Source organism: Coturnix japonica, chromosome 14 (assembly GCF_001577835.2).
Source record: "Coturnix japonica isolate 7356 chromosome 14, Coturnix japonica 2.1, whole genome shotgun sequence".
Classification (NCBI taxonomy): Eukaryota; Metazoa; Chordata; class Aves; order Galliformes; family Phasianidae; genus Coturnix; species Coturnix japonica.
Window position 1 is genome coordinate 1,865,695 of NC_029529.1, and position 24,455 is coordinate 1,890,149.

A 24,455-nucleotide genomic window follows, 5' to 3' on the forward strand; every position below is an offset into this window, starting at 1 on the left:
TCTCCTGAGGAGAGCCTGGCAGTACCTGGGCTCACATTGAGCCCTTCTTGCACTGTCTGCCTTTTCAAAAATAGTTTCTGCAGCTGGATCGTTTTTCACGTATGCAATTTATGGCCAGCAGGCAGTGTAAGGCTGAGCCTCCGAGGGATAAATCAAGGGGAAAGATGACAGATTTTATAGGCTTGGCATGGCAAAAATGCTCACACCACTCATCCAGGAACACAGGCAAATCCAGGATGGAAAGGCTGGGCAGGAAACAGCCACAGCGGTACAGCGGTGATGAAGAAACCTTAAAGAACAGCACAGACTATCACTGCAGCTCTTCATTAATTATCTCTCCTGCTTATTTAATCGCTGTGAGTCTTTTCTTCCCTGCTGTGGCAACAGCATTGACCGTGTTAATGTTGGTGCTGGGGCCTGGTCTCTGGTGCTGTTGAGTACCTCTTCATCTTTCAGCTCCTGTACATTGAGGCAAGTTTCTATCTCAGGGATAAATCAAACCTTATTTCTGCATTAAGTACTTTATATTTTTTTTTTATCTGCAGAGTGAATTAGTGACAGGAGCTTCCCAGAACTTTCTGTTCTCTGCACACTGTGACTCATTTGTTTTTCTGTACGAGCCTTGCATTTTTTGGATGGGAATAAAAACGTCCTAGGCATTGTGCCCCATCATTTCGCCACTGGGACAGTGACATCTGTTCATTCTCCATCCCACATCCCCTCTCCCCATCAGCGTCCCCAAAAAAAAGGGAGATGAAGGGGAATTGCAGCAAGTCCCACACATTTGCACACCTGCAGTTTCTGCTTCTGTGTCAGCTCCTGTGCTATCAATGGAGCGGAACGGATTCTATACCTGCACAGACAGCAGGCTTCTTTAAATCAAGGTGTGTGGAGACACGAGCTTCTAATTTTGGAAGCACACATTTCAGCCCCTGAAGCAGCCACGCATATTGATATGTACAGCAGAAGCAGCTTTGCACACAGCTTCCAGAAGCAGACGTGAAAAGCATGAGGGAAGGTCTGCACTTACCCTGGTGTTCAGTGATGCTTCGTTTTGATTATAATAGAGACCACACCGTCCCATAAAATGAGAGGAGCTAGAAAAATTCATCTAATTTTATATCTTTTAAAATTGCATGCTCGCACAGTGCCTGCATTTTGAGATATCTGGGGGGTAGGGGAGAAATATAAGCAAGTATTACAGAGAAAGATCCTACCTGTCTGATCACAGTGCATCCTGTACCCCAGTGGAGGTAGAAGGCAGTGGTGAAAGTGTTGGACAATACATAAAGTACACCTGCGTGCATTTACCTGTAGTTTGATAGTGCTGGAGTTCTGTTCTCACATTACCTGCTTTGGAACAGCATTTTGCTTGGCTTTCTTTCCAGACATTTTCTAGCTACACAATAATAATAATTAGTAATAACAATTAATAATAATAATAAAGAGCTGTGAATCAGATATCTGACCTACATCCCCTTTCTAGCTGAGGAAGGGGAAAGGGACTGCTGCCTGCTGCGCCAAACAGTGCAGGTGGGGATGGCATCCTGACAAATGTGCTTTCACCAGTGATATTTTTCCATTTGCTTCTCCCACCACAGGCAGCTACTCACTGGGCAGGTAATATTCAGAACTGATGAAAGAAGTTTTCCTGGTTGATCAAACTCAATGTGTATTTTATAGTGATCAAAGATTCTCTGCATGTTGAACGTATCCTAAAGCACAAGAGAATGAATGAAAAAAGACCAGTTCTCCTGAGCTGGTAGACAGTGAAATGATGATTGGTGAGATAATGCCTTGACTCTACTGTCAGCACTATGTCAAAGGCAAAAGTCAGTATTTCAAGGCCTTGAGTTGGAGAGAACTGTAATGAATTAGAAATAGATGAATGGTTCTTCATTTCCTAAAGAAGGGGTCTCTGAGCAGAGGGATGTAGAGGCATTAAGGTGTGGTTCCTGGGTCTCAGCTTTGGAATGTGCTTTTCAGGAATAGGAGCCAGTCACTATGGCAAATCTCTTGCATGTATTCGTTCCTCAGGAAGGCACTCAGGTGCAGCAGGTCCGATGTGATGGCTTTGCTTTGGTCGTGGGGCAAGGAGGGGAAGACAGAGAGGAAGTGTGCAAGAAGAGAGGCCAGCATGTGGGGACAAGGAGGAGAGGGCTGTAGCTGTGGGACAGGGAAAGGGATGTTTTGAAGACCGCGTTACAGCGACGCCTGTCAAGAATGGTTTGGGTCAGGCTGATCTCGCCTTGGGGCCAGGGGTTGGGGTAGGTGACCTCCTGAGCCTTTTTCCTTTGACTTTGCAATCAGAAATGGAAGAAAACCTTCTTCAGCATATCGATTCCCTGAGGATTTTCTTTCTCTCTGTCCCCCAGTAACCTCCTGTGCCAGGTAAAGAGATGCTCATACATACAAATGCTCTTTTTGAAGCTCATTGTTATGCGCTGTCTTAGAAGTTTGCCAGTTCTCTGGCTCTGACTGGTCCTTGAGCATGTGCTGCTGTCAGGCTCTCCTTGTCTTCTCTGGAGAAAAGCACTCCAGGGCTGGCATGCAGTAGCATCATCTCAGTATTTATCCTTTTGGCGGTTTGCTAATTATTCCTATTCCTAGCACATCCCTGTGCGAATTTCTGTCTTTCTGCCACAGTAAATACTCTCTCATTTTTCTAGCTGCAGAAGCGCTAGCTTAAACAGGAGAAACCTAAATATTCTGCAGAGGCCCATATTGTTGTTTGGATGAGAACAACAACACAGGCCAAACATCTTTTCTGTATCACTTAAAACTCATGTCTTTGCACTCCTGGATTGGCCACTCATTTTCTGGACCATATTCTGCTCTTGTAAACAGCTCATATCGTTCCTGGGAGTGCTTTTTGTAGCAGAGCACTTTGATAAAGCCAAAACCATCAGCTGCCAAGACTCCATAAGGAGTCGGAAACAGGCACCAGATAGCTCTGCTACTGTAGATGTAACTGCATTAGCAGTGTCATTTATCTTCCTAAGGACTTATTAAACTACTAAAATGTATTCTAAAATTAAGTGGCATTTTTTCCACCTGTTCTAACTGGTGCCAAATGCATGGAAAGCTCTCCCTGGTGATAGGACTGTGCATGCAAAACCTAAGTGTGCTTCTAAGCACTGCAGAAGCCTCAGAGACATTGTTCTGTTTCTCTCTTTATTTTTTTCCACGGGCTGCCTACTTCAGTTAGAATAATACGTCTTAGATTATCTCAAGGCACTCTGGATCCCAGTGCTGCACAATCCAATTTGACACAAGGGTTGCAAGAGGGGGGAGGGGGGAGAAAATCCTGCAAGCAGACACTGGACTCTCAGTCTGTGTTTTCCATACTACAAAGAAGTTCCTATGCTGCGGATTTACCTGCCTGCCTTTGCCAGGAGAAGGGCTTTCTGGACTTGGTGGAGCATCTGTGGTTACATCAACTGGTTGCTGGTGTAAAAGCAATGCCAAAGCCCCACATGGTGCTTCTGAACACAAGAAGTCCCTGGTTCTTCCTGGGTTAGTCCCTGCACTAACTGTATTTTATCATTTAGATAACACTGGATATTAACTGTCAAGCCTTCAATGTGGCTCCACAGCAGGTAGTTATGCACCTTAACAGGAATACAGGAAAACAGCTTTCCATGGGAGAGTAGCAACCTGTAGCTGTGGGTAGACCCGGATAATCTCCGGTTCTCTTTTCCCATAACCACATTACTCTCTTAGCAATGTTAGCTTTATCCCTGCCAATGCACTTACTGTGCCTTCTTCCCCACTTACGTTCTTGCTGCATTTTGCAGCTGCCAGATTTCCCCAGCAGGATCAGGGTCTCTGTCTTCCAAACCAACCCAAGCTGACCCCTCTCTGCTGCAGACCTGAGATCCCCCTAATTATCCTTAATCCCTTTCTATGATTCCCCTGATTACATGTGGGAGTAGGAGCACAGCCTTGTTAGGAGGAGCTGTTTTCCAGTCCTCAGTGTGTCCTTTGATTAGCTGAGCTACGAGCCTTTGAGACCAAGGTGTCCTGAAATACCTTGGACTGGGGCACAGGAAGACAGTGTGTCTGTCGGAATAGCAGTTGAGTCAGATTGGGCTGTTTGCCCTATTTTCTGGCTTTCTGGCTGCTGCACAGATAATAGGATCCCTCCAGTGCAGAGGAAGTCTGGCATTGAGGGAGGATTCTTTCAAGCAATGCGTGGCCCTCGCGGGGATTAAACCTGTTAATTTAGGCAGGTGCACACAGGAGATCCTGGAAGCTCAACAGAGATTTCCATGTTAAAGGTATCCTAATAGTGCTTCCTGAAATGCCACAGAGCCTGCAGCCTCAGTGTGCTGATGAGCTTCATGAAAAAAAACAAACAAACAAGAATCCAAGAAATGATTAATACTGAGTTTGGGTGAAGTTGGCCAACAATGGTTTGCAGAAACATAGAATAAAAAACTTGAGGCTCTGCAGTTACACCCACACACACATCACTATGTTGACTTACCCAGAAACTCCACCACAACAGGTCCCAGCCACGGTCAGGTGAGCTGACCCGATTTACTTATGACCACATCCATTTAGCACAGTATCTCCGTTGCTTCTGTTTTCAGGCATGACTTGCTCTTCCAGCTGCAAGATCAGACAGTTCCATCTGATTGTGCAGATGTGTTCTTATCCTGTTTAAAATCCTTCTTTACTTCCTGTGTTTTCTCCAAGTTGGGAAATTTTCATGGCCTTTGCTTTCCCCTTAGTTCTTATTCCTCTTATTCCTCCCCTGTGAGCGTTACCGGGGTTGATTTGTCTTTTCCTCATGCAGTAATTGGTCTGGTGCCACTGTGTAATTTTTAACTGTGTGCAGCACCAACAGACCTCCATCTGTCTCTCCTCCAGAGCTTCCCAGCCTGCCGTTAGCAGTATCTGCCAAATCCTCCTCCAAAGAGAGGATCACCAGATTCCAACTGTTTGCAAAATAAGAGCCGCAGCCAGAAGCGCTCTCCCACTGTTGCCAACATGTGCAGGACTGAGTCCTGCATGCTCTGGGGTTTGCTGTCCGTCAGACACGAGCGGTGTGTGAGCGTCCGGTGTATTGGTCTGTGTGCTCAAATACTTCACTGCACGTGTCCTTTTATTAGGCAGCAACCTTCAATAACCACTGGGTGATAAAATAACAGAGAGGGGTTTCTGGCTTGGGATTGTCTTTAGGTTGTTGGTTTTTTGTTTTTTTCCTTAAAATGAAGCTCTGATTTCAAACATGCTGTGGGATGGATCAGCTCCAGTGTTGTTTTATAAGATATTTTAATTGATTCTGGCTTAGAGCGCACGCTCCTTTCCCAGCCTTTCCAGTAGAGACTGAGGCTGTTGTGCTAGAGTAACCGCTGTGCTTGCTGACTGCCCACCCATGTTACTGACAGCAAGCTTCGCTTCATAGAATCCTTGAGTTTCCCACCGCTCCCTACACACACAAGTGTGTGCAAGTTCAAAGACTGTGTGTACGTATAAGAAGATTATTAGAAGTACTAGCAGCAAACTGGGTGCTGATTAGACTGCACACATTAAACCGATCAAGTTTTCAAATATAATAAAATCATTTACAAATTTGTTTAAACAAAAAAGTTAAGGTTATGGTTATGATGTAGGTATTCTTTTAACACTGCAGAAGCTATTCCTAATGGTCCACTGACTCCATCAGTTCAGCACTGCATTAGACCTTTCAAATGCAGTACTGTACTGAAGGCAATGGTCATCACACATGCTGGCATCTGCTGGTGGTTTAGCAGCTCTTTAGGAGCTGCTGCAGACATCAAATTAATGATAATTTGTTTGAATAGAACTCTAGCCTGCTTAGGTTAGACCCAAAGATCAAGATTCTCCTTTTTTTTTTAAGTGGAATATTGCATCCTGTTATGTGAAGGGAATTTTCAAGGTTATTTCAGAGAGTTTCACTTCTGAACCTAGTACAGCTTAGTTCTGCAGAGCTGTTTTTGATAAATACTCCTTCCAGTCTTCATTCAGAAGTACCCAGCACTGCCTGGAAACAGCAAAGTGGGTGCCATGCCTGTGGGCACAGCCCGTGGTGACTGGGATGAATACTGGTGCGTGTTCATCTGTTGATGATAAGAGTGAAGCACTGAAGAAACATACAACTTTGTTACATGATCTTTAGTCAGGCTTAAAAAAATAAACCACAGTATTTCCATTGTTTACATTGCACTGCCAATTGGGTATCCATTTTAGAAAGTTTTAGGGACAGTCAAGTTCATGATTTTCTAGGAGGGTGCGCCCATGCCACCATTCAGTAACACATTATGACAGAAGCACATACAAACAAGCAGAAGCCTGCAGGAGAGCTGTACTTACTTGAAAGCGAATAATATCTCTAACCATTGCCAGGGGTGGCAGGGAACAAAGAGGAAAATGAAATGAGAGAGACCAAAGCCTCCTGGTTGTGATGTGCCGACTGCCCAGCACATCGGGAGCCATCGTGGGGTGGTGGGGAGAGCTGTGCTTGCACGATTCACATTGACCCTTTCCTTTAAGTCTCATTTTCCAGAGCAAGATTTTCTTGTAAAGAAACAGCCATGACATGTTTAAAGCCTTTTGGAGATAAAAAGCAGATGGCATTGATTAGCTAATTAGTAATATTTTCTGCCGCTTATCAGCTGTGCTTATATGTGTAAAGTTTGCAAAGGCTTGGGATGAGTCTTTTTTACTCTGATTTGTTGAATCAATCAACTGTTTTAAAATCTGGAAGGGAGGGAAAGCTATATACAGACTCATAATTTCTGCCCAACAGAAATAACATTTTCTTTGCATTTATTTTTAAGGCTCATTTCTTTATTTTTGAGGGTAATATACCCAGGAAGCCCGCAGCTCTCCTAGTTTTCACCTTCCTTACTCAGCACCCTGTGTGACTTTCCTCAGGTTTTGGACCCTGTTTTCCTCCTCCGAGGTGCTATCCTTTCTCTTTCCATGTATAGCGTAGACAAAGCACAATATTATTTTTTACTTTCTGACCTCCTGCCCCTCTGACCTCCTGTTATACTGGACCCACCAAATACCTGGATGTTCTCTCTGTGATGGCAGTAGTTCAGCACTTACCATGGAATCCTAGAATCATGTTGTGGCTTGGGTTGGAAGGCTTAAAGGTCATCTGGTTCCAGCGCTCTGCTGTGGGCTGGGATATCATGGTCTTTGTGGAAGTGAGCACGTGTTTTAATGGCTGGTGTGTAGCACGGGTGATGCACGAGCTGTCAGCTGGCCACCTGGAACAGCACAGAATGAAAAGGTGCTTGGGAAAATTACACTTTCCTCTTCTAGGTAACTGTCCTCCCTTGCAGATGTTCTGCTTTGCTGTCCATATTTCATGTTTAAGACTTCAAATAGAATACGGTGCAGATTTTGGTGGGGCCCTGACATTGTATTGGTCAACTGCATGTGTTGCTCTCCATCCAAAAGCCATCAGGACCGAAAATTGCCTAAAATGAGGCAGATTTGCTCCTGTCATGCAGAGCTTCCTGTTTGCCACGGAGTTCGGTGTTCAATCTTTAGCCTTTCTCTTTCCATCAGAATGACATTTTTTATTGTTTCTTATGCTGAGGAAACAACAAATTCTGCATCTTCTCAGGAACACGGGCTTGTTAATGTTCTTTGAAACATGACATGTGTCGTGGCCGTCAAACTGCAATGATCCCATTTCTTCTGAAATGAGAAAAACATGTCACTTTTGGCTCCAAGAAATACAAAGGGAGAGTCATATTTTAGATAGGAGATGCACTGCTCCCAGAGATGAAAGAAAAATGTTATTACTTTTGGATATTTCATAATTACAGTTAATGATAATTTAATGAAATGGCATTGTCTTCACTGCTATCACTAATGAAATGTTTGAGAGTGATAAAATAGATCTTGTTCAGTAGAGCGAGAGCCTTGAGTGGAGGAGCTTGTATGACAGCAGCCTGCGTGCACGAGTCTTGGAATCCTATTTTTTGTTACAGTAATTTAAAACAGAACTTGAAATGAAGGCTACGTGACAAATAGTGCACACATGAAGTATTTAAAGGCCTTCCAGTAAGCAAACAACGCTGAACCCCTGAACAACACGCGGATGTCTGAGTGCTGCTCCTTAGGAATGCTAACCCTTCATTAAAACACTTCCCTTGTTTTTCTTTGCAGGCAAACCAGAGAACAAGAAACCCCACCTGATTTTTTTTATTTCTCAGACTATGAAAGGCATAATGCAGAAATAGCAGCATTTCATTTGGACAGGCAAGTAAAATGGATTTGCATTAAAAGAAAAAGTGGAAATATTGCAATAAATTTATGCACTTGCCCAGCTCTGTAACTGAATTACTTTTTAAAAGGGGGAAAATGGAACAAAAGTGGGCAAAAGCCATGAAGAAAAGAAATGGAAGATGACGACATGGTAGATTAATTATCAGGAAATGTGACTTGCTTTGGGAGTGAGAAACTGAGCAGTAATTCTCAAAAAGAAATGCTCCCAAAAGGAAGCTGAGAAAGTAATTTTCTTTGTGATCTCCAAGCATTTGTGGGGAGAAGCCATCTCCTGGGAGAGAGGTAGCATAAGCACAATGGGAATCTGGCTCACCCCAATCAGCTCCAGGTTGGGCAAATCCAAGTGAGGCATGGGGAATCTCCTGAGTGTTCAGAGGAGAGTAACTGCCATAGGAAAGGAGTCCTGGCATCACAGCCAGAAGCTGGGGCTGTCCCTTATCAGGAGGACAGGGAGGACACTGATGGACATCTCATGTTTCTGTTAGCTGAAGATGTCCTCCAAGCAGAAATAGTGTGGGCTGTGTTGAAAATGGACTGAGGACAGTCTCAGCCAGCCCACATTAGGAGCAAGAATTAATTATTAACAAGGAATTACTGACAAAATGGCTACAAAGCATTGCATTTCACAGGCTGAGTTAGAACTGAAGCTTTTTTCACAGTCTGCAGTGCCAAGAAAGATCCTTGCAAAAGTTTGAAGCTTTGAGCCACAAATTGTTTAGAGGTGCATGGAGTATTGATGCCTTCTGGTTTGATGGTCAGGATGAGGGAACATGTCTGTGGGTGGCACAGAGTAGACTGGCCATGGAGAGCCATCTTGGTCACATCCTTAAAGGGTCTTCTGTATTTTAATGTTGATCTTGGTGCTGATCCCCTCTGTTTTATATTTTATATTGCCATTTTAAGCAGATGGTGCTGTAGTAAAAGGCATTAATGGAGTTCCTGCAGGGAGTAATGCTAAACATTCACATGTTAAGCAGAAAAAGCAGTTGCTACCCAGTGTAAAAAATCCTATCAGTAGAGTGGACATAAAAATCCCACCTATGGGGAGGCTTTGTATGGAGACTTTGCTCTTTTACTGTGTCTAATGGCACTGCTTCATAGGGAGCTTTTAATGACCCACTAAAGCTGGAGAGTTTGTGGTTGAGAAAGGCTCTTTCTCCAGGCTTTGCCTGTGGGAAAATGTTCAGTTTCAGGGAGGTTGTTTGTGTTGGTGTGAGGGTACTGAAAAAGGGAGGAGCTGAAGGAAATAAATGAAACAAATACGAAGACTGTCAGGAAAAAAAAAAAAAAAAAAAGGAAAAAAAGAAAGAAAAAAAGGCTAGTTTACAGGTTTATTAGATGGTGTTCATGGAAGAAAGAGGCTGAAATCCCTAAACTGCTTCTTCTCCTGTTCTCCCAGGATCCTGGACTTCCGTCGCGTCCCACCAGTTGCAGGTAGACTGGTTAACATGACGAGGGAGATACGAGATGTTACTCGCGACAAGAAGCTGTGGAGGACGTTTTTCATCTCACCAGGTAGTCCTGGAAACAACACTGTGTTCTTTCTATCCCACAGAGCACGTACTTAAGGGAGCAATGTGTAGATTGCTTAATTGCTCAGATATTTCTAATAGAACTGTCTTCTAGACCTTTGAATAAATATAAATGTGGAGACATAGCATACAAAGAAGACTTTATTGTTTTGAATTGAGTGCCTTTCCCCTTGACAAATTATCCACAGAGACAAGCTTTTATTTTCACAAAACCAATGCACTCAACAAATGTTTTACGCAGAGCAATTTCTAAAGCAATTTCTTCTGTTACTCTCAGTTTACCCAAAACCTTATTACTCAGCCCATTAGTTATTTAGACCCTTTTTTTCTAGTGCTGTGTGAGCTGTCACTTTTGGTGGTCTTATACATTTATTTCTCATTCTTTACTGGAGGACCAAAACCTCCTTTTCTCAGAGTCACATACCTCGGTTTTTATTACAAGAGGAGTCTGAAACAAAATGAAGCAGATGTGTAATGTATCCTGCTTCCAGCTCACATTCACTGCTGTGAAGAGTCTAGAGTAGAACTGATCTGAATTGGTCCCAGCCCTTGAACTTGCTTTGAGAACTGGCCCAGGCCCAGACCAGTGGCCCTAGCCAAGGACAGAGCTCCATGGGGTGGGAGCTGTACAAATACGAGGTAAAAGCCCATCCTGCTCCCAGAATAAACAAAAATAGGTGAAGACAATCAAATGGATCCTCTGGGGTATTGAAATGTTGAGGTTCAGGCTCTGAATTAAGGCACAAAAATACATGCTTAAGTATGTTTGTGGAGAAAGAATATACAGGGAAATGCTTGATGTAAAACCTCTAGCTGTGTCCACAGAGCTTAGCTCATATTAGTTCAGCTGTGTGCAAATGTGCATTCCTGAACTTGGGCTGTGGCTTGTGTAACAGGAAATCTGGAGTAAGGATCTCTAGGGCTCTCTCCTTCACTCGGTGTGCCTGGACAGCAGGTGCTTAGCCCAGATCCCTGTAAGCAACACCCAAAGCCTTCAGCACAGATTCTCCCATGGCAGCATCATGTTACTGCTGCTAGCTGGAAAGCAGAGCCTGCACTGCGCAGCATTCTCTCTTAAAGTGTTTATCACACTGTTGTGAGCACCAATAAAGTCATTATTGTGGCTGTTATTTTTAGCTTAATGTTTATATTTGGCTCTGCAGGATACGGTTGAGCAGACTGTTACTTATTCAAGTAACTACACTTGTGCAATACATTACACAATTAGAAGATGTTTCACCTTCCCCATGTTATCCGTGCCCAAGATGTGCCCATATGACTGATGGTGTGCACAAATGTGGTCTGTATGCACGCTGCAGGCACCAGCCAGGCACTTGTCTCACTCCCTTCCTTCTAGCTCTCTCTGCCTACGTATGTGTGTATATTTATATATAATTATTATTATTGTTGTTGTTTGATTTGTTTTCAGGCAAATAATTACCCATAAAAGATTACAAAAAATAATCTTAGAGCTGTTTGTGCACATCAAGATACTTCGGCTCATTTCAAATATAAGAGGTTTTATTCACATTTTAGCCAGTTAGACAAGGATTAATAGGCTTGCTTGCTTTTTAGTCTTCCTGGGTTATATATCAAGGCTTAGGAGTGAACTTGAGTGCTGAGAATTCCAAAACTGTGCTTGTCTATGGGGCAGCTGCAGCAGCCACAGCCCAGCAAGGCAGAGTGAAGGCTGCTGCTGGATGAAGACACAGATCTTGTCACTGCAAAATTCCAGACAGCCAAAGGATGATCCAAGCATAATCCTTTATTCAAATTTATTTGGATGCTTTCAATAACTGCAATTAAAATATTTGATGAACTATTTGAATCAGGCTTTCCTGGAGAATGAAATGCTTAAGCAATTAATTTTTCTTTCAATTTTACATTTTCTGAATCTATATTCTATGTGTAAATCATGTTGGTTACTTGTCGGAGCTCTTCCTTGCAAAGCTTTTATTTAATTAGTAGGAGTCTCATTAACATATGCCCAGCCTCCATCTTGTATTGCATACTGACCTTAAAAGGCAGACATTAATTAATGCCTAATGAAAAAGTGATAAAAGTCCTAAATTAAGCAATTAGTTCTGTAGTGCTGCATGGATACTTTCAAGAATCAGTCTGAATGTGGCCATATGGCCACCGAGGCCCCCCTGGGACTGCCTGGTATCTCTGCATCTCCCTCCACAGAAGTGTCTGCTGACAATGGCTGCTCATGGGGATGTATTGCTTCTGCTAGCACTGTATCCCTATCCATGAAACAAGCACTGAATGTAATTAATTATTTACAGAACTCTTCCCCTTGGTCTGGGAGACCATCATTTGCAGCGAAAACCCTGCCTGGGTTCATTATGAGCGCTGTGACTGTTGCCCAATACACGGTGTTTTTCCCTAGACCAGCATGGGGGATGTTAGAAGGGACCTTTATGAATTTCCACACTTGTTCCAGCAGAAATGGAAATGGAGATCTGTTCCTTCCAGGCAGCTCAGGCAGGTGCTGCTGCACAGCACGTGGTGTCCGTCTGTCCTTCCCTGCGAGCAGGCAGGGCTGGGGTCAGGCATTGCAATAGGCTGCATTCAGAGGGAAAGCAGATTGCAGAAAAGTGCTCTTCCAGGCAGTTTGGACTGAACATAAGAAATGGAATTAGGTCAGTAATTATTTAAATTAATTTTACATCCTTTGCAGTAGGGCAGACTGCAGTAGCCCTGCTACTCTTACAAATGAATGGTAATTTGCTAGGAAAAAAGAGACATATTAATGATGTCAGCCTTCGTTTTGGAAGTAATTGAGGCAGCAGCTTAAAGAAATCAATGTTGCACAGCTAGTAAGCACTATGTTTTTGTTCATATTAACCAATTCCAAGGGATTCTGGTGTGTGTTGTTTTTTTTTCCTCTCAGCAAACAATAGCAATTCTGAATTAGCTATTATTTTGAGCAGGTAAATGAAAGATTTGTTCATGCATTGCATCAGTAAATATTCAGGGTTCTTTCCAGCACTTCAATTGCACAGGCTTGCTAAATGTCCTCTATTAAGAGTCATGCAAATCTCAATAAAAGAATTGACCTGCCAAGCAATTTGCTTTAAGGTATTTCTACTTGTTCCTTTTCTTCACAAGAAGAATTATGGTTCAGCTACCTGGGTGATGCACAGAAAATGTGCAGATGAGTACACAGACAATCTCTGCTTCTTAATTGTCATAATTAATTCAAGTTTTGATCACTGAATGTGGTGATTTTTGTTGGATTTCATTATGAATTGTGTGCATCCATCCTCAGATATTGGAAGTCAGACATTTGCAACATGGTTCAATATTCTCTTTACTGTGCTTTGAGGGAAACAGGTTTTTTGTTTGTTTTTAATGAAGAAGGGGTTTACATGTTGCAGATTCCAATTATTTGAACATTTCCATGTTTGTAAACATCTCTTTCTGCTTTGGCTGTGCTGCTGCTGCCATTCCTGCATGCAGCCCTGGTGGTTGCTCCCACTCTTTGGGGCTCTCATTGCCTTCCAAAGGCCATGCCCTCTTCCATGTGGGACTCCTGCTGAAGCTCTGGGTCTGTCTCTGGCTGGAATTTCCCACTCAGCACGCCCTGCAGAATGTGGGTCACCTACTTAGGCTTCCAAGAAGCTTGTGCTGCACCTTGAAGCCCTAAATGAGAGCAGCATTTTTCTATCTTTGGTAGCTCTTTATTTTTGCATTTTTAAGAAGCCTTAAAAACAAGTCTATTTCCCCAGATAATTTAGGCTGCTTCATCTCACTCTCTGTATATAAGAACCAGGATAGACATTTCAGCATGTCTCTTCTGTATGCATCAAATAAGTTAATTTCGTTAATAATCACTTGAGATCCATCACCCTGTCACCTCTGCTACACCCAGAAAACAGATAGAAGTGACACAGAGTGAGTTCTGTATGTCTGAGAGAACACCAGCTGTCAGAAAAAACATTACGCCTTTACCTCATGCTTACTGCCCTAATGATGGGCTGTATCCTGCTGTGGCTGTGTTCCTGTTGCAGCAATGGGGCTCTGTGGGAAAGTCAATAGCTGGAGGGTACAGCAGGAGCAGATCAGCCCATGTGCCAGCTGTGTCACCCCTCAGCTGCAGGCAGCATGAGAGTGGGGACAGCCCCAAAGCCTTCTGAGATTTATCTGGGTTCCAGTGTGCGATTACTGTCAGATGGTTACTCCCAGTTGCTTCTGCTGACAATACCAAGCAGGGTTTCATTGTTCCCCTAGTTAAATTCCAGAGCAAACTATTAAACACAGTATATATCTTCCCCGCTGTGCAGAATGCTGTGTTTATTATAATTCCTTTTTTTTTGAAAGGTCAGATTTGCATAGTGTGCAGCAGAGGCTGCGATAGCGCAGGAGGGGCATCTCTGTGTGTCTTTTGCTTGCTGCAGAACCCGTGCAGCAGCAGATAACTGAGTGCTGGCCTCCTGCTGCCAGCTGGGAAGTCAGGTCTCCCGGCCCCTGGGAGATAAATTGTCTCTGGTGATCAAGATAAATGGGAACGGGTTCCTTCCCTGTGCAGAGCAGCAGGTGATGCTGACACAGCCGAACCAAACAGGAGCTCACTGCAGCTTCCATTCCATGCAGACACTGGCTGCAGATGGAGAGAGCCCTGCCTTCCCACCGTGTCAGCAGGCACTGGGAAATCAGGCATCTCTTTGTACCTCCTGATTATTCTGTGCTAGCCCACAGCAGGCACAGCATCTGTATGTGATTTCTTGTAAACCATCCCTTGTGGCAGCCTGGAGCCCCTTGAAACACTTTGTCTGCAATCACTTCTTTTCAAGGTATAAACCACAGATGTTTTCCCCTGTTCTTTGCTGGCTGAGCATACCCCAGCCTCCCTAACCACCCACCCGCTCCTCCCATCCACAGACCCACAGCAGCTCACTGTGCTGCCCGCAGGTGATCCACAACTCTGTACTTTCATCCTGAGAGGTTTGCAAGGAGGCACGAAACCCTCCTGGTTTTGCCAGGATGATCAAAGGCAGCTGAGGCACCTCCATTAGCCCAGGGATAAATACATCAAGACTGTGCTGCAAGAGCCCTTGTGGAAAGGGAACCCTTGAGTGATCACAGGCTGCAGGGCTGCAAGCCCACAGCTTGCTTTACATTGGGTTTCTTCAGATGTTGACTTTGCACTTGATTTTAGGCTAAGAGAACAAGTGAGGGCCACTGAGATGGTTCTAGGGCTGGAGAGGCTGGTGTATGAGGAGCTGAGGGCCTCGGCTTTGTTTGGCATGGGGAGGAAAAGCAGGCCCGGTCCGAGGGACACAGGGCCAGCCTGCGTGCTCCCCCTCTGCCTTCTGCTGTTTCTGATATTCATTTTCTCTTCTCCCAAGTGCTTCTCTTTCAGTTGTTTTCAGGAGTGAATCAGGCTTTAATGTGTGAATCTGAACATACTGTTTGGGAAGGAGTTATACCTGAGGACGGACACATGGGCAGCCCTTAGAGCTGATGTCAACAGAGGGATTTGAAAAGCGTGCGCCCAGCATAAAGGAGGTGCACCTCAATGGACAAATCGATGGCCATCAATAGAGGCTGCAGATGAAACCCTGATTGAAACTGTCAAGTAGTAAATCATCAGCCTTTTAGTCCAATTATTTGCTGTAATTCCAGGGTTAGCAATTAGTCCTATGCAATACAGCTAATTAATGCAGCCAAAGCCATCACAAGACCTTATTGTTGTTCTCCCACTCCTCCCTCAGCTGCAGCCCCATGCTATTTCTCTGTTCTTCCTATTATCCCTTTGCCATGGGGGCCACGTTGCAGCAGGCAGAAACCAACCTTCATCGATGCACCAGCCCTCCCTGCCTCGTTTACACCCGTTTTGTCCTCCTGCAAGGAGAGTAGTTCTGAAGGAACGTTTGAATTTAGAAGGAATTAGGAGGCAAAGTGACTTCTGCACTTGTGTGCTGCCATAAGAAAAGGGCACAGTCTCCCTCTAATGACATTTTATGTGCATACAGTAATTTTAGGAAGAGTTGTTGCACACCAACAAGCTCAGCATCATGCTCTCCTTGGTTTTGGTCCTGTGGGAAGGGAAGGGCTTCTTGTAAAGGGGTGGATGGTTCCTCTTATTACAGAAAATGTTGTGGCATCTTTGAGGAAGTTTTAAGGTAATGCGCACTCCAAAACGTGCTGCAGGTCCTTTGTCTGTGGTTGTTGGGCTAATGTGGTGTGTGGAGGAGAACATTTCTATTTGGGATGTGTATTGAAAGATTTACATCTGTGCTGCTTTCCATGCACCCCCATATGAGTCTGCATGCTACATAGCTCTCCTTAGTAAAACTGCCAGTTCTCATCCCAGCAGGTAAATGGACAAAATGTTGTTGTCTGTTCTTTAAATACAAGTCAAGATTTTAGAAGGTGGCATAATTTTGGTCATGTGTCATTGCTCAGCTGCAGGACGTGGGGTTTCAACCACCCCAGTTAGCATAGGGCAGCACATGCAAGAGGACACATATCAGTCTGGGGCTGGAAGGAAGGAAAAAAAAAAGTATATTTTGTTGTTTGTGAATATAAATAATATGGAAACAGTCACAGCTCAGCATAGGGCATGATCTTAGCCACTGAAATAAATCGGTCTTTCTAGTGGTTTCAATGGAAGAGAAATATGCATGGTAACAGCGGTTTCTGGATCAGAGCTTTACTTCTGCTTCAGTTTTTTCACATACGGCAGTGTTTTTGTGGATTCTTGAAAACTAATTGAAGAGTAGGTTTTAAAACAGTTTTCTTTTATTTGTCAGCCAACAACATCTGCTTCTATGGCGAATGCTCCTACTACTGCTCAACTGAGCATGCCCTGTGTGGAAAACCAGATCAGATCGAAGGGTCTCTAGCTGCTTTCCTTCCTGATTTGTCCTTAGCTAAAAGGAAAACCTGGAGAAACCCTTGGAGGCGTTCCTACCACAAGCGCAAGAAAGCAGAGTGAGTAGTGCTGAGCAAAGTTCACCTGCATCAAATGCCAAGAGGAAGATTAAGCAGTACTTTCTCTATCTCACTTAATATGCTGTGGTGTAGGAGAACATTTGCATTTCTTCAGTGGCTCCAGCTCCTGGAAGGGGAATGCTTGCAATTGCAAGGAGCTCTGGACTACAGTCCTGAACCTGAAATGACCGTCAGTGTCATAGTCCTCTTGTGGGATAGATATGTGCAATGGCTTTTGACGGGATGTGTTGGGACCTGTATTACATCCTATCAGAGAACAGAAGATTCACTGCTATCAGCAGCCTTAGACAAGTCCCAGATGTTTTCACCATATGACTGATAATGCAGCTGGTCTCCTAAATCCTGAAGCTGTTAGCCACATAGTTTTCAGTGTTGTGATTTTCTTCCTTTTTCATCAGTCACAGTCTTTACTGGTTGTTTGCACTACTGAAAGCAGCCTGAGGAATCTGCTGCCTCCTCATGCTCCTGCCCTCAGTCAAATACAAGTAAATCCTCACAAAAAATACAATTTATTTTTTTAATACTCAGTAAGCTTTGCATGTCACATAAAATATTGAAATATTGGCTTTTCCAGATGGGAAGTTGATCCAGATTATTGCGAAGAGGTTAAACAAACACCCCCGTATGACAGTGGGACCAGAATTCTGGATATAATGGATATGACAGTTTTTGATTTTCTAATGGGTATGTTTCATCTCTTTCAAAAATTAAATGCAACATTTAATTAGAATAAGAACCACTTCTTTCTACACTGCTTTGCATAGCTCAGCAATTTGCTAAAGCGTGGTTGAAGCTGCATTTGCAGTATATGCCATTCTAGATGATTATGAGAAAATGCACATTTACATGGTTATGTATTCCCATCAGTGCAGATTAAAGGAATAAAGATGCTCAGAAGTGCACAGTGATAAATGCAGGTCATTCTAGTCTCCTTCAAAGCTGCCAGGAGCTTCACAATTTGCTGTAGTGAGCGCCTTAGCACTGTTACAGGCAGCTCCTTCATACCCTTGCAAAGGCTGCTCAGTTTTGGCACATTGCTTTCATCCTGCAGTAGTATTCCCTGCTGCTTGCTCTACAGACTTGGAGGTTGGCACTGGGGAGTGGAGAAGTACTGATTTGTCACAAAGACAACTCTAGTATGCATTAGGAAGGTTTTATCCTGGTTAGGTAACCTGCCCACAATAAAATAATTATAAGCAAGAATTTAATTGTGACCTATTCCAAGCCTACTCAGAGGTTAACAGTGAGACATTTGTATGTGTAATCTGCCCTGCTGCACCAGTATAACTTCAAGGTGCCAGCATAAGCACTTGGTCCTTGAAGAAAAGTGAGCAAGGACGGAGCCTGTGCCATTTCCACTACTGAGATCTCTGCAATAGACTGCAGCAGGAGAGGCCAAATCACAACTCAGGAGCCATATGTGGCATCTAGAAGTGACTCAGGATCCCCACTATGAAGATAAAACTCCAACTTGGCACTAGTGCTCAACACACTGACCTTAAAATGGTGATCACATGTCCATCTGTCATGGATGCCCAAAGCAGTACCAGGAGCATCCTGCTCCGTATGTTAGAGCCATAATGTTTTATTGGCTTCCCAGGCAGGCAGAAATTTGGAAAGAAGTTTTTAACCAAGAAAAAGCAAGGTGTTTGGTTGTGGATCAAATGCATTAGTGAAGTCATATGGATGAACATCCCTATTTCAAGAGTCCATTTCCCTCTGCAAAGCTAAGCCTTAACAAGAATGGTCTTTTTTCTCCATAGGTAACATGGATCGCCATCACTATGAAACCTTTGAAAAGTTTGGAAATGAAACATTTATTATCCACTTAGATAATGGAAGAGGGTAAGTACCTTTAATAATCTTTTTGAACAGTGAAACAACTTAGGCCAAACTATTTACTTCATAGTAGCCATTATGAGACGATTTTGCATCCTGTAATTTATGAATTATTAGCAATTACTGGTATACTAAGGCAGTATTAGAAGCCCCAAAGTAGAGCCAAATTCTTGCATGCTATCTGCTTCTCAGAAACAGGTTTTCCTGGTCCTTATCTCAGAGTTTATAAGGAGAGGAGCTTAGCAGAGAAAAGTGCAGAATAAATATTTGCATCCCTGCTTCAGAAAAGAAAAACTGAAATCTGCCAGAACTGTGTCATTTGTTCAGAATAAGTGGCTGTGCTTGGAGTCCTATTTCCTCAGTGCCAGTCCAGTTAAGCAGAACATACACAGCTATGAATTTCATACTTGCATTTCCTGAAATGAAAAGAGGTGTGCAAGTGAGTCTCTAAAGCAGCATTTGTCACATTCTTCTTCTTACCTTTAAATAGGTTTGGAAAATACTCCCACGATGAACTTTCCATATTGGTGCCTTTAAACCAGTGCTGCAGGTATGTTTCATCTCTGTAGTCATCCTCCATTTTGTGCAGATTTTTCAGCTTACTAGCTGAAATGTTACTAGGACTGTAATGTTTGAGTGCATCTTCCACTGCAAACCATGGAGACAGGGGATGCTGTGATCCTGCCTGATGAGCCTGACCTGAGCTGTCCCTGAGCATTGGCACTGACACGCTGAAGTGCTTTACTGAATTAAGATCTGCCAGCAGGAGCGTGGCTCTGAGCTGTTGTGAGAGGCTCTGCTAAAATCTGGCTTTATTAAGGCAAAACTGAAGTCAAGGGTGAACTCTTCCCTCAGCTGGAGTGTTTCTTAAAAATGTGTTCCTCAAAGCCCATGGCCAAGAGTATTGAGATGAGTGATACCTATAGAGTTTCATTTTGCATGACAGCCCCTTCTCTGCAGGCTCCCAAAGATCACCAGCCAGGTGAAAATGGAAGCACACATTTGGAATGTGATGCTGCATGGTTCTTAGCATTTCAGATCACATAGTAACATTTTTTTTGCAATCATCTCTATGACTTTACCCTTTTACCCTCATTGAGGTCAACAGTGATGAAAACATTGATAGATTTTTTTTTTTTCCTTTTTCTTTCAGAATAAGGAAGTCTACCTATCTGCGATTACAGTTGTTAGCCAAGGAGGAATACAAACTCAGTCTCCTAATGAAGGAATCTTTGCTAAAAGATAAAATAGCTCCCATTCTCTATCAACCTCATTTGGAGGCGATGGACAGGCGGCTGCGGATTGTCCTCAAGGCTGTCGGTGACTGTATAGAAAAGGATGGTTATGACAATGTGGTTGAAAATGACTTTAACACTGATGTTAACACTGTCGCGACCGAGAGGTAGTGAAATCGCAAGACTACGTTTTTATCAGCCAAGTAAAGAAGATTCAAAAAGGATAAAAAAAAGTCTTGCAAAAGACTGGTATGCCACTTTGTGAATTCAGTGAATTCAGAAATGAGATATAATTGTTCCCAGAGTAGGTAATGTCTAGGCTCTGCAAAGGATTAGCTCATTAAGAAAAATAAGTCTAACGTGATGCTTTTCATTAGTTCCTGAGAAGAGATTATGGAAAGGTTGAGAAGACATTCAAATCGTCGACAGACAGTGGTCTGATAGCAAAACACCTCCTGTCCTTTTTGTATAGCAAGGAGGCCTTTACTTAATATTTTGTATTTATATACGGTATATCTACGAACCCCCAGACCTACCTACCAAATTTAATGAAGAGGGACAGCATAGGTTTGTGACTCACACTTTATTTGTGGTGACAGTCCACGTAGCATTTTGTGTTAACCCTTTAAGTGCTCTAATCCACTGTATCTTATTTAAATTGAACACTTTTTTCCCCAGCTATTCAGCATTTAAAGGGTTAAGGCATTGCAAACTTTTAAAGGCAAAAAATAATATTAATAATAATAATGAATACAGTGATTACCAGAAGGGAATTTCACTAATTGTGCATTGACAGGAATACTTGAATGTTGGTTTTACAAAGTGATGTAAAATGACAAGTTGTACTATTTATCCTTAAGGAGGTGGCAGCTCTTATCTTTCTAGACTATCATAGCTGAGCTGCTACTTTTCAACTTTGCTTTTGATAGTTTTGTGTAAATATATACATATATGGGTAAAAAGCTGTTTTCAGCAGCTCTAGGCTTACTTTTGCAGCATTTTTGTGGAATTGTTTGCAACGTGGTAAAAGTGCAATAAAGATATGGCAAAACGTGTAGCCATCATGTGTAGGTGAATTCATTTGTCACTGCAATATATGACTAATGTACGTTACAAATCCGTTAAGGACCACAGTGGTAAGAACAGTTAATCTTCCATAGGAAAGCATTGTTTTGACTATCATTTCAGCATCCCTTCCTGTTGCAATTATAGCTGTAGAAACAAGCTGTGCAGTAGCACCTCAAAAAGATGCATCCTCAGAGGGTTTAAATGCATCACTTCCTCTGGCTTGGGGAGCAGAAGCCCTAGAACGGGCCTGAAAATCTCAACCTAAGTTATCAATAAATGCAATATTCTCAGGAAAATAGTTTTGAATCACGCGCAACTGAGCTTGTGAAGAGTGTGTTGAGACTTTCAGGCCTAAAGGTAGCTGTAAATTGTAGGAGAGGCTGTATCTGACATGCAGAAACATGGCGTGGTACAGAAGAAGTCCCTCACCGCTCCTTTGGGCGGAGAACAGGATTTATTGTGACAATATTCATCACAGTCATCATTCACTGCTGCCGTTTCTTTCATTTTATGTCTCTCTTCTCAAGGGTTTGTAAACATATGTTTTAAAAGCTTGTAGCCAGACAGCCTAGCAGGTAGGCAGTGGAGGGTAACCCAGCAGCCTTAACACAGTGAACAAAAAGAACAGCCATGCAGTCTTATTCACTTCTTAATTTGATATGTAATCACTAACAAATGCCTTTGTTACTGTTGTACTCCCCATTTCCAATTCCCATGACCCTCACATACATGGTATGCAAAGAAGTCAGCGCAGCTCAGACGCTGCAGCTGTCCATGCACTCAGAAAATTGCTGTTACCCTGTGGCGTTTTACACTGCCTGAGATCCAGCTGTGATCTGAGGATGTGCTCTGTAACACAGCACTCACTCTGCCATTCCCTCTCCCTTACCCCAAAGATGTTTAACATAGGATTGTAAGAAGGCGAGGTGGGTGATGCATATTTGTTCGCATCTTTCATCCCTGAGGGGTTACAGAGGACTGCTTGTGTGTCCTTACTCTCTTTCTCCTTCAGCAAAATCTCAAGTTCTCTCCCTTAATCCATCTGCAGTGCCTGGCTGTGGTTCTCCTGCAGGTCCAGCTTTTTCTCACTATGAGAATATGAGGCAAGGACAATAAAAGCATCTCCTACGGGAGCAGTTCTGCTTTCTGCTTCTGGGGTTGGTGCAAACCTGATGTACTTTTGGAAAGCAAAGTTTGGCAGCCTCTGAGACAGCAGATATTTTCATTCTGGAGAAGCTGAGCTGTAGGTCAGGAGCTCCTGGCAGGAGGGTGCAGGCTGGAGAGTCAGCAGCAGATAGGAACTCAGATGAAACCTTAATGCTATTCTGGATTTCTATAAGCTAAACGAGCAGTACTTACGTAGAATAATCAACTGAAGGTTGCTTGTTTTTACCATATTGTAGCCAGGTCCACAGGGTCTCCAGTTTCTTTCCTTAACCTCAGCACTTCCCTTTGCAGGCTTTGTGTTACAACTGGTTGTAACCCTATAACAATGTTCTTGTCTACAGCAAGAGACAATCTTGGGTTACCTCTGCTCCTACATAGCTCTGTACATAGATTTCCTGTATATTTAAAGAAAAGCTAAGAGAGGGGTTGTTCTTTATGATGAGGCTTACAAACACCTTAGAAGAAGGTAATTGCTAAAAAGCTGGGAGACATTTCCCTTCTCCCGGGCCTCAGATGATAAACTGGGGTAAATAAACCACAGTGGAGCAGTGCAAACCCAAATATAGGTCAAGGTGCTTATCCAGTTAGTGGCAGCAGCTGAGCTCCTGCCCTTTGTAGGGTATGGGGAGCTGAGGATTTGGGGCTGACCCAGAGGGCATTGCTATGTGGAAAGGGTGATTAATTAAACAGGCCACACTACTCAGTATGGTTTGAGGGCCCCCTTTGAGGACAGCCCGTAGCAGTGGGGTATTATGGAGCAGAGCTGTGGGCTCAGTGTGTAGAACTGTGCACTTCTACATGCCATGCAGCAGCTCAGCACGGTGCTCCCAAAGGGCTGTCACTGTGCGTTAGGTCAGTAATCCGAGAGCTAAGGAGGATTAGCACGAGGCGGTGTAACATCTCTTTAGGAGTCCTACATATCTCTCAGACAAAAAGATTTGCTCTAAGGAGATAAATAAATGTCAGAATCCAATTGGTTTGTCTCTGACTCTCAAAAACAGTGTAGCAACAGCATCCAGACAATCACAGGTTGAGAAATCTTCAGTCATCTGTCAGGGGCATGACACGTTCAGCACAATAAGTGTAGTATGCACAGTAAATAACAGATAAAATAGATAATATACTTCTGCAAGCACCTAATTACAACCGCATCTGGCAGCCTCGAGCAGCTTACTGTATTCTCCTGAGTGATTCAGATGAGAGCCTTGTTTTGTTTTGCTGGTTTTATGTTATTTAAGCATCAAAGGAAATTCGCACAGATTAAAAAAAGCTCTCATTGTTTGAATTAGGTATCGCTGTTGTGATCAGCGGCAGCGGGCAGAGCCTACAATGTATATACAAGCTACAAGCCTGAAGGAGATTGCAGTGTAAGCAATATTGTGAAGCGTTGCACAGGAGGAGGGAATGTGGGAATTCAGCCCGAATGGTGCCTGCAGGCACTGAACTCAAAATGAACTCTTCTGTGGGCACAGAAGGAGGAGTGTCCAAAGGGCGCTGTGCTCCCTGCTGGTGGGGCCGTATGTGGCTGTATGGTACCCCAGGGTCTGCTTGAGAATTACAGAATTGTTAAGGTTGGAAGAAACCACTAAGATCCCCAAACCCAACCCCAGCCCATTCCTGCCATACCCACTGACCACATCCCTACATGTGCTCTTTTCTGGAACACCTCCAGGGACCGTGACTCCACCACCTCGTTGGGCAGCCCATGCCATACCCCGGTGCAGACAGCAGCACACCATCGCCTTCCCACAACCTCCACCTGCAGGCTCTCCCTGTGCCAAGGCATTTGTGGTCCCAGCTTGGAGCTGGGCTCACACCAGAGCCTTGATGATGTGCATCCTTATAGAGTGAGTTTTTTTTTCTGGTGCTGAATGGAAAACTGCAAAATTAATATTCCAGAATGAGTTCAGATATCAGTTGTTCCCATGGACTATCTTCCCAGTGATTGTTTCCTGAAATGTTGGTGGCTTATCAAGGAGAAATTAATAGACTGAAGGAAAATTCTTTTTAAGATGTAGATTGAGTGTCTGTGCAAAATGTTGAGTTTCCTGAGACAGGTTGTCACATGGAATTTCAAGTTATTACCAGTTAGAAGCTGATGGATCTTCCTGGGAATACTTTTCACGCTGGACCTGTGTGATTCATCAGTCGCTTCCAGCCAGAACTCAGACTGTGACCACATCAGACTCAGTTATCTGCTGGCTTCTCCATTCACATCAGCAAAGTACTCATCCAGTGCTTGTGGGGACTGCCTGGAACATAAAAAAAATTATAAGCAAATGGCTTTGGTGGGTCCACAGGCATAAAAAGTCTGAAGAGGCCAGCCCTGGTTGTGGTCAGCAAATGAAGCATAAGCAAACAGGGAGGTCATTGA

At 43.5% G+C, this 24,455-nt stretch overlaps 1 protein-coding gene across 1 annotated transcript in view; it reads left to right on the top strand.

Annotated features, from left to right (window-relative positions):
• Positions 1-20,903, top strand: part of FAM20C (FAM20C golgi associated secretory pathway kinase) — a 53,679-nt gene extending 32,776 nt beyond the window's left edge. Inside the window, exons 4-10 of the mRNA XM_015876924.2 lie at positions 8,158-8,250; positions 9,677-9,792; positions 16,571-16,751; positions 17,347-17,456; positions 18,536-18,617; positions 19,102-19,161; positions 19,765-20,903. Coding sequence (XP_015732410.1) covers positions 8,158-8,250; positions 9,677-9,792; positions 16,571-16,751; positions 17,347-17,456; positions 18,536-18,617; positions 19,102-19,161; positions 19,765-20,017 — 895 coding nt within the window. The 3' untranslated portion in view covers positions 20,018-20,903. The remainder of the gene's footprint in view (positions 1-8,157; positions 8,251-9,676; positions 9,793-16,570; positions 16,752-17,346; positions 17,457-18,535; positions 18,618-19,101; positions 19,162-19,764) is intronic.
• The last annotated feature ends 3,552 nt before the right edge of the window (positions 20,904-24,455 follow it).